At 41.3% G+C, this 16,140-nt stretch overlaps 1 protein-coding gene across 1 annotated transcript in view; it reads right to left on the bottom strand.

Moving 5' to 3' along the window:
• Positions 1-16,140, bottom strand: part of PDE6A (phosphodiesterase 6A) — a 59,773-nt gene that overhangs the window by 30,364 nt on the left and 13,269 nt on the right. The window contains exons 5-7 of the mRNA XM_077895931.1: positions 15,005-15,079; positions 8,700-8,764; positions 1,483-1,549 (exon numbers count right to left, since the gene is read on the bottom strand). Of these exons, the coding sequence (XP_077752057.1) occupies positions 1,483-1,549; positions 8,700-8,764; positions 15,005-15,079 (207 nt within the window). The remainder of the gene's footprint in view (positions 1-1,482; positions 1,550-8,699; positions 8,765-15,004; positions 15,080-16,140) is intronic.

Below are 16,140 nucleotides of genomic sequence, written 5' to 3'. Positions count from 1 at the left end.
CTCAGTGTCACCTTGTCTGAAGCTGACCTCCTCATCTCACATCCAAATTTGATGTCAGCACTACTTATCCAACCAGAAGCCTGAAACTGGCTCTGACTCTTCTCTCCCTCCCTCTCTGCTCAAAATCACAAAGTCCTGCCAGTTTTACCCTCCTGATATTAAATCTGATCCCCAATCTCCCTCTCTCCATCTTGTCTCTGTCAGACTTGTGTGAGTGTCAAATGAGCAAATGTATTTACTGCATGCCTCATAGGTACTCAATGGCTGTTAACCATGGATAGTACTAGTCACTGCCTATGCCTTTGATGAGATGCTCATCTTCTCCTGCTTGTAAGGATGTACTTTTTGCTCTGCCTCTTAATCCCTTCAGATCTCTCAGTTATCTTTTTAAAATGAAAATTGGCTATGCCAATCTCTTGCTTAAAAACTCACTGCCTATAGAATAAAGTCCTACCCCCATGACCTGGCATCCAAGGCCACTGCTATCTGGCACTCCCCTCCCCCTCAAGCCTCATCTCTTGACATCTTCCTGTCTCAAACCTAATATTCCAACAACACTGGACCGCACATATCATGCCGTTCAAACCTCCAGGCCTGTGTTTGTGCATATTGTCGCCTCTACCTGAGATCCCCTTTCCTGCTCCCACCTGCCTAGTGCCTATTTATTTTAAAACTCAACTCAAACAAACACTCTAGGAAGTGAAGCCTGGTTTAGATGCCTCCTACTCTGTGTTCCTAGAATATACCGTGTATATCTCTATTATGTCCTTAGCACATTGGAGTATAAGAATCTGTTTAAAACATCTCCCCATGTGATCATGAACTTCAGAACAGAAACCGTATCTGATGCATCTATCTTTCTATCCCCAGAGCCAATTACAGTGCTTGGTACATAGAAAATGTTCAATAAATAAACTTCTTGTTATGTGAGCAGGATTGAGTAGTGTGTGCCTGAAAAAGGATAAAAGGGTAATCAGACTCAAATATGGGGGTGATGTGCAGCTAACAGACAAGACCCTTCTCTCTAGGGTCTTGTTTACTTCATTTTTTACCCTGAGTGAGTGGGGCATAGTGGGAGGTAGGGCATTTAAACTCTGCTGTAGGTGGTATAGTTGGAAATGTGGCAGGGATGAGGGCTAGGGAGTGGCAACTAGGTCTCTAGAATGAGAGGCTGGGACTTGGTGTGTGATGAGCCTGGAAGACCAGTCTGCCATGCTTTTGTCCCCGACATATGAGTAGGTATCTTTAGTTGTCAGTGAGACTAAGCACCTTCCCATCTAAGGATTAACATCTCTGTGTATTTCAGATTTCCTCAAATGTCAATTCTCTGTTCATGTCCTTGGACCAAGGGTCAAGCAAGTTGAGAAATGAGAGAGAATCAAGTTTTTAGAGACCCATGCTTCCCATCGTGTTTCCCATTCTCTCGATCTGAAATCCTTTCACTCTTCTACTGGATTCAAGCTTCAAAGTTGTATTACTTACCAGGCCATTCTGGGCAACATAAGTGGGCAGACCACTTACTAAAGCCCAATGATCAGGAGGTGGATTCCTGTTAAGGCCAAAGACAACTGGTCACTTTTGCTGTAGGGACAGTTGGACTAAAATCTTGAATCTGGGTCTTTGCCCCCCTCTACTCTCTTGTGGCTCTCAGCTCCTGCTTACATCCACGGGGCCTTAATAAGCCCCAAATCTTGTTTAAGCAGCTTACTGTCTCAAATTTAGACATGGAAAAAAGACACGATGAATACAATATTTTATGGCAGCACACTGAGTTTGATTACCCAAGAAAAGGTACAACATTCATTCAGCAGATTGTCTTGACTATTGGGCAAAAACAGGCACCATCGTTTCCCTCCAATAGTACTTACACAGAGCAAGGTAGCTTAATTCCATAGAGAGAGTGAGGAAACTCATCTGTGGTGAACTCCTACCATGTACCGAGCACTAAGCTGGGTGCTTTACATATCTATTTACCTCCCACAACAATATAACCATTTTCGGTATTATTATCTTTCTTTTACGGTAAGATTATACTTGTTTGCTGTGAGAAAAGATATAAATGTGGAAAAATGCATCAAGATCTTCATGAATCGTTCGAAAGTGAACATCTATTAAACTACACCCAGGTTGAGAACAGCCTTGTCAGCACCTTGGAGACTCCTGACCTGTCCCTGCCAATGGCAGTCCTCTCCCTAACTCCAAAGGTAACCAGTGTTCTGACATGATGATAAGTTACAGTCTTGTTTGACTACTTAAGTATCCTTTCCAGTACCCTCTAGTTTAATTTTATGTTTTTCCATTTCATTTGGGTGGAATCATACAGTGTATGTGATTTCATTTGGTCTCTTTTTCATGCTGCTGTCATTCATTTGTTTTACTGACTTACATTTTTTCCTTGTAAAACTATATCACAACATATCCATTCAATTATTGATGGCATCTCCCCCAGTTTAAGGCTAATATAACCAATGATGTTACACACTGTCTGGTATATCTGCTCTCCATTCTATGTGATACGTACTCAGGAGTAGAAATATTGAGATGTACATCTTCTAAGATGTACATATTTTCAACTTTACTAGGTAAAACCAAACTATTTTCAGAAGTGGTTGTTTCTAGTATAGTAGAGCCTACTCTAGAGTATACAATAGTATATTTGAGTTTTCTTTTGCTCCATGTCTCTGCTGATACTTGGTTATTTACAGACATTCTTTTTAGAAAGTTAAGAAAATTCTCTATGGAGATAAGTATTTCATGTTTCTCTAAATGTAGCAAACTGTACTGACTGATGTTTCTTTTTCTTTTTCTTTTTTTTTTTCTGACTGATGTTTCTTATGTTAAACCAGCCCTGCATTATTGGAATAAACCCAACTGAGTCACCACATATAATCCTTTCTAGTTATTACTTGCTAAAATTTAAAAAAATAATGAATTTTTTATTCAATGAATTTTTAATTGAAGTACAGTTACACACATTAGTTTCAGGTGTACAGCATAGTGATTTGACAACCCTATACATTATCCTCACCACAAGAGTTGCTACCATCTGTCACCATACAATACTATTACGATACCCTTAACTGTATTTCCTATGCTGTACCTTTTATCCCTGTGATTTATTCATTTCTTTTTTTTTAATTTTTAATTTTTTATTTATTCATGATAATCACAGAGAGAGAGACAGAGGCAGAGACACAGGCAGAGGGAGAAGCAGGCTCCATGCACCAGGAGCCCGACGTGGGATTCGATCCCGGGTCTCCAGGATCGCGCCCTGGGCCAAAGGCAGGCGCCAAACCGCAGTGCCACCCAGAGATCCCAATTTATTCATTTCTAATTTGCTAAAATTTATTTAGAATATTTGCATCTATGTTCACAAGTGATCGGAATATTCCTTTTTTATACAACCCTGTTGGATTTTGTTACCAAGTTTATACCAAGCATTTCTTTTTCTGTCCTCTTGGATAATTTGCATGAGAATTGCATTATTTCTTCCTTTAATATTTCCTAGAACTCACCCCTGGAGACATCTGAGCCTACAGTCCTTGTGGGAAGGTTTTGATTTATTTTATTGCTGTAAGACTATTACAGTTTTCTATTTCTTCTCAATTTGTGTTTAGTAAGTTTTATTTTTCCAGGGATTTGCCTAGCTCATCTAGATTTAAATTATTTTTCACAAAATATCCTCTTATCTTTTTACTGTTTGTGCCATTGAAGCTACCCCCATTTTCTTTTTTATAAAATTTATTTATTTATGATAGTCACACACAGAGAGAGACAGAGAGAGAGAGAGAGAGGCAGAGACACAGGTAGAGGGAGAAGCAGGCTCCATGCAGGGAGCCCGACGTGGGATTCCATCCCGGGTCTCCAGGATCGTGCCCTGTGCCAAAGGCAGGCGCCAAACCGCTGCGCCACCCAGGGATCCCTACCCCCATTTTCATTTCTGATATAACTCATTTGATTTTCTATTTTTCTTGCTTAGTCTTGTCAGAAATTTGTCAATTGCGTTAGTCTGTTCAAGGAACCAACTTTTGGCATTTGTCCATCATTTGTATTTTTCTATGTTATTAATTTCTGGGCTTGCTTCTTTTCTGCTTATCTTTTCCTTTGGGTTTATTTTTCTGCTAGTTTGTTGTTGATTTCTTAAGATGATGTTGTAGATAGCATCTGTCTGCCCCTCCAGATCCACTCTCAAACCTGTTCCTTCCTGTGCCAGGAGGGACTACATCAACAGAGCTTTTGGCCTTCTAGGTTCTAGTTGGGTTTGGCCCAGTGGGGGGACCTGGCCAAAGACTAGAGGAAGACAGAACAGCGAGCTGAGGTTATTTATTTCCCTGGGTCCCCCCTGGCAAGGTCACTTTGGGCTCACTCTGTTCCCTGACTAAAAGGCAATGCTTCTCTCAAGGTGGCCTGTTCTGCATGACCCCTTCTTTCTTCAAGTTTTAGAAATCTCTCTTCGGGTCCAGGAGTGGTTATAACAGCATCACTACTAGTACCTTCTCTTGTGGTTTTCTTCCTTCATCCACCCACACCTCTGTAATTTTCCCTTTGTATATAAACCCTCCTCAAATTATCCTAGTTTGAACACCTACCATCTGTTGGCACCTTGACAACCTCTGATATGTATATTTGAGGCTGTAAGTCTCACCTTAAGCATGATTTCACTGCATCACATAGGTTTTGATATATAGTATCTTTTTGTTATTTTTCAGTTCAGAATATTACTAATTTCCACTGATTTATTCTTTTACGCATGAGTTTTTTGGGAAGTGACTTCTTTTTTGTTCTTTCAGAAGCATATTTTTGGGACCACTGAGTGGCTCAGCGGTTGATCGTCTGCCTTCAGCTCAGGGCGTGATCCTGGAGTTCTGAGATGGAGTCCCACATCGGGCTCTTTGCATGGAGCCTGCTTCTTTCTCTGCCTATGTCTCTGCCTCTTTCTCTGTGTCTCTCATGAATAAATAATAAATCTTTTTTAAAGGTATTTTCTAGCTTCATGGTTGCATATGAAGATTACTCTAATCAGTTTTTTTGTTATTGGTTTCCAGAATATTTTCATTGTGACCAAGAGACATTCCATGTATTATTTCAATCTTTTGAAATATATAAATATATGGCCCATTTTATCACCAGTTCTTGTTAAGTGTCACATATATGCTTGAAAAGACCGAGTGTCCTCTAGCTTGGAGAATGTGGTGTGATGTTCTCTCCATACCGATTAGATTAAGTTTGTGTTATTAAAATATCCTATATTCTGTTTTAGTCTGTCCCTCCTATCAATTAGCAAATATGGATTTGCTTTTATCTTCTTATATTACTATCAGCTTTTGCTTTTTCTCTTTTTGAGGCCATGTTAATAAGTGTATACAAATTTAGAATTATAATATCTTCCTGTAATAGCCAGGTGAATTAACCCCTTTATCATTAAGAAGTGACTACATCTCTACTTGTTCTCTTTGTCATATTGTCTATTTTATCTGATATTAATATAGTTATATTAATTTTTTCTATTAGCATTTGTATAGTATATATTTGTTTCATTCTTTTACTGTTAACCTTTCTGTATTCTTTTCTTTTAGATGGGTTTCTAATAAACAGGATGTACAATATTTTTTTATACCTAGAAAGCCAACTGTTCCTTGACAGACCATTTCATACATGCAACTAGAAAGATAGAATGCTGCAGTTAATCAGTAACACAATGTTTTTTTTGAACTTGTATTATTACTTTATTAATATCAATAGAACTCTTTTAGAGTTTAGAAATAGATTTTTATATTTCACACCTTTTCCTATCTTTTTGTGCTTTTCAAAGCAACTTTTTGTTTCAGTGCTACATTATAGAATATAATTTCAAGTTATTTATTTTTTAGAAAAAGAGTTATTTATTTACTTTAGAGAGAGAGAGAAAGCACAGAGGGGAGGGGCAGAAAGAGAGAGAGAGTTTTAAGTAGACTCTGAGCTGAGCACAAAGCCCCATGTGGGGGTCAATCTCATGATCCTGAGATCACGACCTGAGCTAAAACCAAGAGTTGAACACTTAACTGACTGTGCCACCCAGGCACCCCTCTTTAAATTACTTTATATGGTAACTAAATTAAACATGGGTACAAACAACAGTGCACATAACTCAACTGAAGTCCTAGCAATATGAACTGTCATTGCCAAGTTCACGCATAGACAGGCAGCAACACCTACATCATGACTGCCATCTGGCTGACAGAAATTATATAGTGTCATTGATTCTATTCCAGAAATGTCAAAAAGTAGAAGAGTATGCATCTTAAAATCAATGAAATGTGAAAGACTTCTTTCTTTTCCAGTCTGGCAATCTTTATCATTTAACTAGAACATTTAGTTGATTGACATTTAAAGTAATTATTGATATATTTTGGTTTAAATACCACCTTAATGTGTACTTTTTATTTTTTTCATCTGTTCTATGTTCTCTCTAAACCTATTTTGTCTTCTCTTGGTTTGGTTAACCATTTATTTACTGTTCTGTTTTCCCCTCTCTGAGTTCAGATGGCATATACTTTAGCAGTCATTTAGGATAGTTGTGAATATTCTGGCTCTCACTCTTGGCCTGTGGGATGGTTGCATTCTCTATCTACTTGAGGTTAGGTGCAGCCCTATACTAACTCTGGTCAATGAAACATGAGAGGAAGTGAAGAGCACCACCTCCAGAGGGATGTTTAAGAGCCAGTGTGTGTTTTGTTGTGTTCTTGCTTCCCTTTGGCAAGTTAGTTAACCTCGAAAGGTTAGTTAACCTCGAAAGGTGGTTGCTCTATCAGCTGTGATCCCTACCTGCCTACAGTCCATACAAGATACTCCAGCCACACCCCAACCCGCAATTAACATGGAGAGGGAGGATAGATAAATTTCTACTGTTCATACCACTAAGGTCTTTTTTCTTTTTTTAAAGATTTTATTTATTTATTCATGAGACACACACACACACACAGAGAGAGAGAGAGAGAGAGAGAGAGAGAGGGGCAGAGACACAGGCAGAGGGAGAAGCAGGCTCTATGCAGGGAGCCTGATGTGGGACTCAATCCCAGGTCTCCAGGATCACGCCCTGGGGCTGAAGGCAGCGCTAAACTGCTGAGCCACCCGGGCTGCCCATACCACTAAGGTCTTAAGGGTTTGTTGCCATAATACAGCCTGGCCTGCTTTGGCTGACACAAAAATTACTATCAGTGACAGGGTGCCACCATAACAGAGAATCTAAAATAGGTGACACCACTTAGGATGGTCTGTGTGGAAGGTAGCAAAGTGAGTGTTAGCAGAAGTTAGGAGGACACAATGTTTGAGCACAGGTGGTAAAACACTGGGGGAAACTGTGATCTGTGGTAACAGATAATGAGTTTAATAAACTTTTATCCCTAGAAAAGAAGTTAGAATGGTTAAAGGGTATGCCTTTGACAAGGTTAAAGGTTAAAAAAAAAAAAAAACATGGGGTGCTTCAGTGGCTCAGTTAAGCATCTGACTCTTGATCTCAGCTCAGGTCTTGATCTCAGGATTGTGAGTTAAAGTGCTGCATTGGGTTCCACGCTGGCTCTGGAGCCTATGCAAAAAGTAAAGAAAAGAAAGAGAAAGAAAGAAAAGAAAGAAAAGAAAAAGAAAGAAAGAAAGAAAGAAAGAAAGAAAGAAAGAGGAAGAAAGAAGAAAAGAAAGAAAGAAAGAAGAAAAAAAGAAAGAAAGAAAGAAAGAAAAAGAAAGAAAGAAAGGAAGGAAGGAAGGAAGGAAGGAAGGAAGGAAGAAAGAAAGAAAGAAAGAAAGAAAGAAAGAAAGAAAGAAGAAAGAAAGAGGAAGAAAGAGGAAGGAAGGAAGGGGTAAGCTTAGAAAATCAGTTTTCATACAAACAGGAATGAACAGAGAGAACCCAGAAACTCAGGCCCTTGAAACAACTTCTCAACCCCAACCAGTTACAGATAAATTTGTGAACTGCGTTGTCTGTGCGATGGATTATTATCATTCAGTCTGGTGATGACCAAGATTAACTCCCATTGTGGCCTCTCATACTCACTGTTTGAGGAGCAAGGTGACCAACAGTAAATCCCAGAGTCTGACTTTGGCCTGGAGGTGTCTACGATTCAGTTAAGAAAGTGAGCCAATTTCAAGACAGAACTGTGGGTGTGCCTCTTAGCACGCAGAGAGGATTCAAATAAATAATAAGGCAGCTAGGTTTCTGCCAGTGATCTACTGACCAAAAATGGATAAGCTTATACTAAAGAAGGTTCTTAACTGTTAGATTCTTAAAATGGCCTTGAGTTCTTACCATGTACAGGGAGGTAGAAGCCTCACTCTCTAGGAAGTTCTTTCCTTTCATTATCCTCCATGGTCAGTAGGAAGAGGACAACAGAGAATGAGCTTTCCCTGTGCCAGCTTCTTGCCTTTGCCTCACCTCCCTGACCAGGCTCCAGATCTGCCTCCACAGAAAACCATTGGAAAACCCTGATCAGATCCCACGGTCTCTTTCTGTAGATGGAGAATTGAGGCCTGGGGCCAGAACTCCCAGCAACTGACTCAAAATCCAGCCTCTTTTCCCAACCTGTATGGTCTTTCTTCCACACTGTCTCCTTACTGCTCTCCCTGCCTCTAACTAAATGTGTGGCCTTCTTGGGTGTTGATCTTGGAATGAGTATTTGTGGACATTGATAACATGCTTACAATTCTACAGGTTTTGAGAAGAAACTTACGGGATTACTTTGATGTCTTCTTTGCCATGTAGGATATAGTCAATGACCTTGTAAAAGTTGATTTCCTGGCAAAAGAGATAAAAAATACATAACTCGAGAGCCAGATCCCTCTTTCCCAGATCCCAGAACTTCAGCATGAGTGTGTTCATGAGACAAGGCTTGTTCTCTACCGTGTACCCTGTGGTTTTCCAGAAACACCAGCCTGGCCCTCTCAGGGCGTATCCCGGCTGCCTCTGGAGCTCACTGTCCTCAGCTGACTCACAATTCAGCGTGCTTAACCTTCAAAGCAGCTCACGGGGGCCAGGCAGGAGCTAGGATCTGGGCAAGAGGGGTAGGAAGTGTTCCAAGGGGAGCTGGGGGGTGAGTACAAGGAGACAGAGAGAAAGACTGCTTTCTGGAGTTGAGGGAGAGAGGGAGGTGGAAAGGAGACTCCTGTCCCATTCAGAGTTGTGGTCAACTCAGCCATCCCAGCAGGGCTCAGCTTCATGGTCACCACCCCCTTTTCTCCTTGTCTCCCATCACTCAGCTACTCTCTGCTCTGTCAGTTCTTCCAGACCTGTCTTCCCCATCTTACTTCATGCCTCCCAACCCACTTTCCATCTCTCCTACCTCCTTGCACCATGAAAACTCCCATCCTTTAAAGTAGATCTGTTCAGTTACATGACTTCCTAACATGTAGTACGATATTGGCAGGTGGCTCCTTTCCCCTAACCCTCCAGGGAAAAGTCTATTGCCTTATTAGATCCTCTGAACACCCAGCTATGATGGGCAGGTTAGAAACCATCTTACAAATGGGAAAAATGAAACCCAGAGAGAGGAAGAGACTCATTTATAGTAGACAGTGAGCCAAAAGCAAAGCCCCTGAGTCCTATACTCAGGGTTCTTTCTGTGACGCTACTGAAGGTTAATCTTATGTTAATCAAAGATAGTGTTTTACTCTCTGCATCCACTCTCACCCAGAAGAAAGTTATTTGAAAGATGGGCCCCAGACTGAGACTGCCGGCAAACTATCAGGTGTCATTCCATGCTGACATAAAAACAGAAACTGAGAGTCGGTGTTTAGAAACTTGTATAGCAGTCTGACTGAGTTAGCTTAGGCCTGCTGAAACTAATAAAAAAAAGGGGTAAGGGATTTACATTTTGTATGTCTTTGAAATTTTTTATTTTTCTAGTTATATATTACCACATTTTAAAAAGTATCAGTCCAAAATGGATTGGAAATTAAAACAAAACTGTTCCTTGAGGGCAGTATTTTGAGAAGTATTGCTCTAGAGATTTATTTATTTATTTTTTATTTATTCATGAGAGACACACTCAGTGAGGCAGAGACATAGGCAGAGGGAGAAGCAGATGCCTTTCAGGGAGCCCAATATGGGACTTGATCCCAGGACCCCGAGATCATGACCTGAGCCACTGAGCCACCCAGGTGCCCTGCTCTAGAGATTTAAATGTAGATACTTGAGCTCCATCCTGGTCTCCTCAGAGACCTCAACAAAAAGAAATTCCTGATCCAGCCAAAGGTGTCTGAAAGCCCATTTGGTAGACAGGTGATCATGACCTTCTTCAGGCTTCAGAGGGAGAAGCTCTGCTTCTCCTGACTAGCAGCCACTGAAAAGACCCATGCTCTAGTCTTGGTTCTACTATGTGCACTCTTGGGGGCTCAGTTTCCCCAGTCGGAAAACCAGCGGTGTGTGTTTGTTCCAGCTGCCACAGTGGAGGCAGAGCTGGGCACAAGGAGATCCAGCATTTCTCTTTGCTTCCTCTCACTGCCTTTCCTGTCCTACCTTCCTCATTAGTCGCTGCTGGCCAAGGCAACCGCTGTAGAAGTGGAAGGGTCTAAAGACACTCAGAACATTTTATTTTATTATTTTTTAAAGATTTTATTTATTTATTCATGAGAGAGAGAGAGAGAGACAAGCAGAGGGAGAAGCAGGCTCCATGCAGGGAGCCCGACATGGGACTGGATCCTGAGACTCCAGGGTCAAGCCCTGAGCCGAAGACAGGTGCTCAACCACTGAGCCACCCAGGGGTCCCCAGTCAGAACATTTTAAAACCTAAACTAGATAATCCCCAAAGTTCTTCCCAGCTATGCTTCTAAGATTGTGGTTGGATGGTTAGTCAAATCCCTCGTAGATTAAAATGCGTATCTCCTTTGACCCAGCCATTCCATAATTGGTAATGAACCCTAGAGACACCCTTCTAAATGTGGGTCAAAGCATCGTTTGCCCCATCCAGGCGTCTCAGCCAGACTGCTTTCCGAAGTCTGGAGACAATGTAATGTTGCCATTAGGAGAGTGGCCAACTGGCTGCGTGCCGTGCATGTCTCCAGAACAAGGTAGCTGTATCTGGGCTGATAAGGGAAGATGCCAAAATATCGTCAGGCTAGGAAATAAGGCACAAAACAGAAGCATCCCATTTATTGAGGGTTGGGCTGGGGGTAGAATTCTAGGATTATCTGGGCATCTGTGGACATTTCTGGAAGGATAGACTGCTCACACTGGCTGCCTTCGGGGAGGCTGGATTTCTGTGGTGCGTCATTTTGTATAGTATGAGCTTTTCACTTGCTCATGAATCACTTTTTCAATAGATGTAAACGGATTGCACTAAGGACAGTTTTTAAAGTGAGGTTCTACCCTATAGGCAGTTCCTGAAAACAAAAATGGCAACGTTATCTGCTGAGACTTGGGTATAGCTAAGTGCCCCCTGTGGGGAAAAGGAGGCTGATTTCTAGAACCTTCTCGACCTTCAGGTCGTTGTTTCAGGCCATCTGTCCTTGAACTTGGGGTGCTCCTTGAAGTGGGCTGCTGGCTCCCTGGCCCCCCTCCCCCAGGCTGCCCTCTCCAGGGGTCTGTACGAGACTCCTTTAGAAAGGTTAGAAATTGATTTTTTTTTTTCTGAAGCCCACAGGAGAATAAATTTGCTTTCACAGAAAGCAACAAAAAGATCAGTGTGCTTGAGGTAAATAGGGCTTTTTCCACACACTGCAGCTCAGCCAAGTTGCCTTTAAAGCCATATTCGTGTTAAGAATTCACCAGCCTTTGGAAAGTCAAAACTGAGCCATCAATGGGCACCTTTGTTACCTTCCACCTGAGCAGCTAAGGCTATAACACAAGAGGCTTTGAAAGAGCTTAAAATATAGCCAGAGCGAAATTATCCTGCATGAAAATATACCAGTTTTTAAACGAGTGCTGTTTTGGTGTTTTGTTTGTTTGTTTGTTTTCCACAAAGCATCATTAGCTTGTATAACTTTTTAATAATAAAACACACACATGTATAATGTTTTATTTTTAAAAGGAGATGAAGTGAGGTGTAGCTGCCGTTGGAGATCTTTAGACTCAAGATTTGGGGAGGTTAATTGGTCATAGTCCAGACAAAAGCTATATTTCTCACATGAATGTGGCAGGTAAAGCATGAGGCCATTAGAAGGCCAGAGGGAGTGCTAAAAAGCACAACTGTAATGATTTAGCAGAAAGAAAAGCAGCTTGCCTTTGAATTTGTGCAAATAAACTGACCCCTCATAACCTCAATCTCTTCAACTGTGAAATGGAGATCATGAGGATACTTCCTTTATGAACTTGTTGAGGAGAGTAAATAATATAATCCGGGTAAAGTGCCAGCAGATAATGAGATTCAACCCCAGTAGCCATGATGATTGTTTGCCTATTATGTGTCTGTGTGTGGTGTGCTTTAGCTACCATGGTCCTGCCAGGCCATCTCGACTACCCAGGCGTTACAGATGAGGAAGGTGAGGTTTAGAGAGGTTGCCCAAGGCCACACAACTGGCTGATGGAGCAGGGATCTCTGGAACTGAGGCTGGTTCTTTCCAAGCCCAGTCTTTCTAAAAGATCCACTTTGGGTCAGTCCTTTTCTACTGGATTTGGGCCCCAGCTCAGGCCTATGTGTGTGTCCTCCCTAGCTGTGTCTTGGACCTACAACTGACTTTGGAGACAAGTTTGGTGACAGTACCTCATAGTTGGGTACATCGAGGACCAAAAGGATTATTTGACCAAGTTCACCCTACAGGTCAGCAACCAACCAAAACCACAGTCCTTTGCCTCCTGGCCTTTTCCATCACAACCTAATGCATCATACGCTTGCAAGGACTGAGCCCTTGCTACCTGAGGTGTGGAAGAGTTTCTGGAAAGGAAAGTCTTAACCATAAATGTGCTAGTCACCTTGGGGAATGCCAAACTTCTTGAACTGATCAAACGATTGGCAGCATTTCTTGGACTAGTGCTGTGAGAATATGTTCTGTTCGGCTCCATCTTGAAGATTGGGGTGCTGGAGGATGAAGAGCCAGATAATTCAGAGCCCAGCATGGCTCTGGCCATCATGGAGTTGGAGATGACCTCTGACCTCAGGACTCAGCTCAGAGAGCTGAATATTAAAAACAGCCTAGGAAATTGAAGTTAACTGAAGTTGGTGGTGTCTGAAAGCAATGGTGAACTCTATTCCAGTCCTCAACATCTAAATTTCCAGAAGATACAAACCCAGCTCTTATATGAATTAGAAAGCTCAGTGGTAACATGTCAACTATACTGACAGAAAAGGCTGTGCTTAAAAAGAAAAGTGTCCCCAAGTTGCTTTCCAGCAGCAGCACATGATGCAGTACTTGAAGACTCAGTCTTCCCAGTTATGAAATCATGGAATTGTGTGGGTGGAACAGTGGTTTGAAGCAGAACAAGAGCAGGTTAAAAAAGATACTTTGGATGAAGCACAGCAGATGATGTGGATTTCCAGAGTGAAATCTTTCCTGGTGAGTACATGAAGCTCACAGGCAAGGGTGTTAATTTCAATGCCTTTGAGTTTGAATTAAGATAAAGTCCATTATACACACACATACTTGCACACCCATGCACATTTTAATTTGGGGCAGGGTTACCGTTGGCTGGGGGAATCAGGCCTCCTACCAGAAAATCGCTACACAATTTCAGATAGGCTAAAAGATCTTTTGGGACAAGCACCAGACTCAAACTCAATTCTGGGGGTGACTCTGCTGCTTACTTGTACTATATGGTCTCAACTAAGGTCAACCAGTTATTCCACAGGTGCCCTAGGCTATTTGAGTGACACATCCGGTTACCTTGCCTCATCTCCTCTCCACAGATACCATTTCAGCTTCTCTAAGGTGTTTGTTTATGCCTCATCTTTTAAAATAAAGCACTGGGGTGCACCTGGGTGGCTCAGTTGATTAAGTGCCTCTCTCTCTCTCAAATAAATGAATAAACCTTAAATAAAATAAAATAAAATAAAATAAAATAAAATAAAATAGCAATGCTATAAAAGCAGAGGTCACAAACTCCAGTGCCTGGAGAGGTCTGATAGGAACATAAATGAGAGTGGGGCCTGGGGGGCAGGGGTACACAAGGGGAGTGGTGGGGGCTTTGACAAGCTAGAGAGCTCAGGCCAGGTTCCAAGGAGGTAGCTGTCACTCGGCTCCCATCAAATTTACCCTGTGGGAGAACCTGGCTAGCTCAGTCAGCAAACCATGTGACTCTTAATCTTGGGGTTGTAAGTTTAAGCCTCATGTTGGGTGTAGAGAGTACTTAAAAATAAAATTTAAAAAAAATTTACCCTGTGGGACTGTGGGTCCGAGGAAATAAATCTTGGTGTTTTTTTTTTTTTTTAATGTTAAGCTACAAATTCAAAAAAATTAAAGTAAAAAGAAAGTATTTTTAAAATTTTTAAAAAAGATTTTATTTACTTATTCAGAGAGACACAGAAAGAGAGAGGCAGAGACATAGGCAGAGGGAGAAGCAGACTCCATGCAAAGAGCCCAATGTGGGACTCGATTCCGGAACTCCAGGATCACATTCTGAGCCAAAAGCAGATGCTCAACTGCTGAGCCACCCAGGCATCCCAAAGAAAGCATTTTAAATGTATGCAGCCAAATAGGTTTATCTATTGGCTGGAATTGATGTTCTAGCTATCAATTTATACAGTCTCAATTAGATATTAAGGTTATTTCCAGCTCTAATTGTCTGCAATTCTAAACATTTGCTGGGTGAATTTTTGAGCAGATAGCTTGACCTCTCTGGGGCTATTTTCTTATCTGTGGAATGAGGATATTAATTATTCCTTAGTCTATCCCACCAAGTTATTATGAAACTCTAGCAAGATATTAAAAATACCTTGCAAATTATAAGGCGTGGCAATTATGAACAATTATTAAAACTTCAAGGGAAATGACCCAACCCAGAGAAGATAAATAAGTGAAAAAGGAAATGTCAGCAAGGTCTACAGTGCCTTACATTTGTATTTCAATAAACATTAGATCATACTGAGCAGGCCAGAGAGAGACCTACCCTTCCATCCGGAGTCCTGGGACCAGAATAGGGTGGAGCCTCCCCCATCAGGACTGGCCACACATCAAAAAATTCCTAGGAATGAGAAAGACAATAATTACAGTCTTGAAAATAGGTCAGGGAAAAAAGATTAAGAAAAGAAGACCCACCTATATGAGTCACCTATCACTGAAATTTGGAAGGTGGGAAAAGTTCATTGAAAACTAAGCTTGGAAGGGATGCAAAGTTCATTAGTGTCAGAGGATGTTGGTCATGTTTGTGCTTCAAGATATTGTTGAACTAAGCATGTCTAATCATTAAGCAATAAGTAAGAGCTGAGTTGGAGCACCTTAATGCTCTCCATGCTGTGGAAGTCAACATGAGAAAGAAATTGGGCTCTCTATGTCTAAAAAGTTGCTAAGCATGCTAAGCATGTGACCAAAGGTTTAGTTAAAATGATGTCCTCTGCAGGATCATTTATAGTTGTGGAAAGTTAAGAACAACCTAAGTGTCCAGTAAGAGGGGACTTATGAAACAATTATGGCACCTCTATTAACTAATGCTACAGATGTCTATATGTTGATTAAAAAGGTGTCCTTGCTGCATTGATGAGTGAATAATGTGAGGTAACAAAAAATATAGATCATGTAACTTCAATGCTTAATTACACATAGAAAATCCTCTCAAAGAATTCACAACAAAGCATCATAACTAGTTTTCTCTGGGTAGTCGCAGTGAGACTCTATTTAGCAATTTTTCTGTAATAAAATTAATTGCTTTTGAAATCAGGAAAAAAAATATCTTGCCTAAATAAGAAAGAATCCCTGGGTGGCGCAGCGGTTTAGCGCCTGCCTTTGGCCCAAGGCGTGATCCTGGAGATCCGGGATCGAATCCCACGTCAGGCTCCCGGTGCATGGAGCCTGCTTCTCCCTCTGCCTATGTCTCTGCCTCTCTCTCTCTCTCACTGTGTGCCTATCATAAATAAATAAAAATTAAAAAATAAATAAATAAATAAATAAGAAAGAAAAAACAATGGTGCCAAAAATGGACAGACCTGTAGCTGTGCTCCAACAAGAAAAATGACACCCATAAAACAACTGGCAAAGGAACAGATAGGGAAGAGAGAAAGGGCCAGCTAAGGCACCGCATGGACACAC

This window comes from Canis aureus, chromosome 4 (assembly GCF_053574225.1).
Source record: "Canis aureus isolate CA01 chromosome 4, VMU_Caureus_v.1.0, whole genome shotgun sequence".
NCBI classification, from domain to species: Eukaryota; Metazoa; Chordata; class Mammalia; order Carnivora; family Canidae; genus Canis; species Canis aureus.
This window is presented reverse-complemented; position numbering and strand designations above follow the sequence as displayed.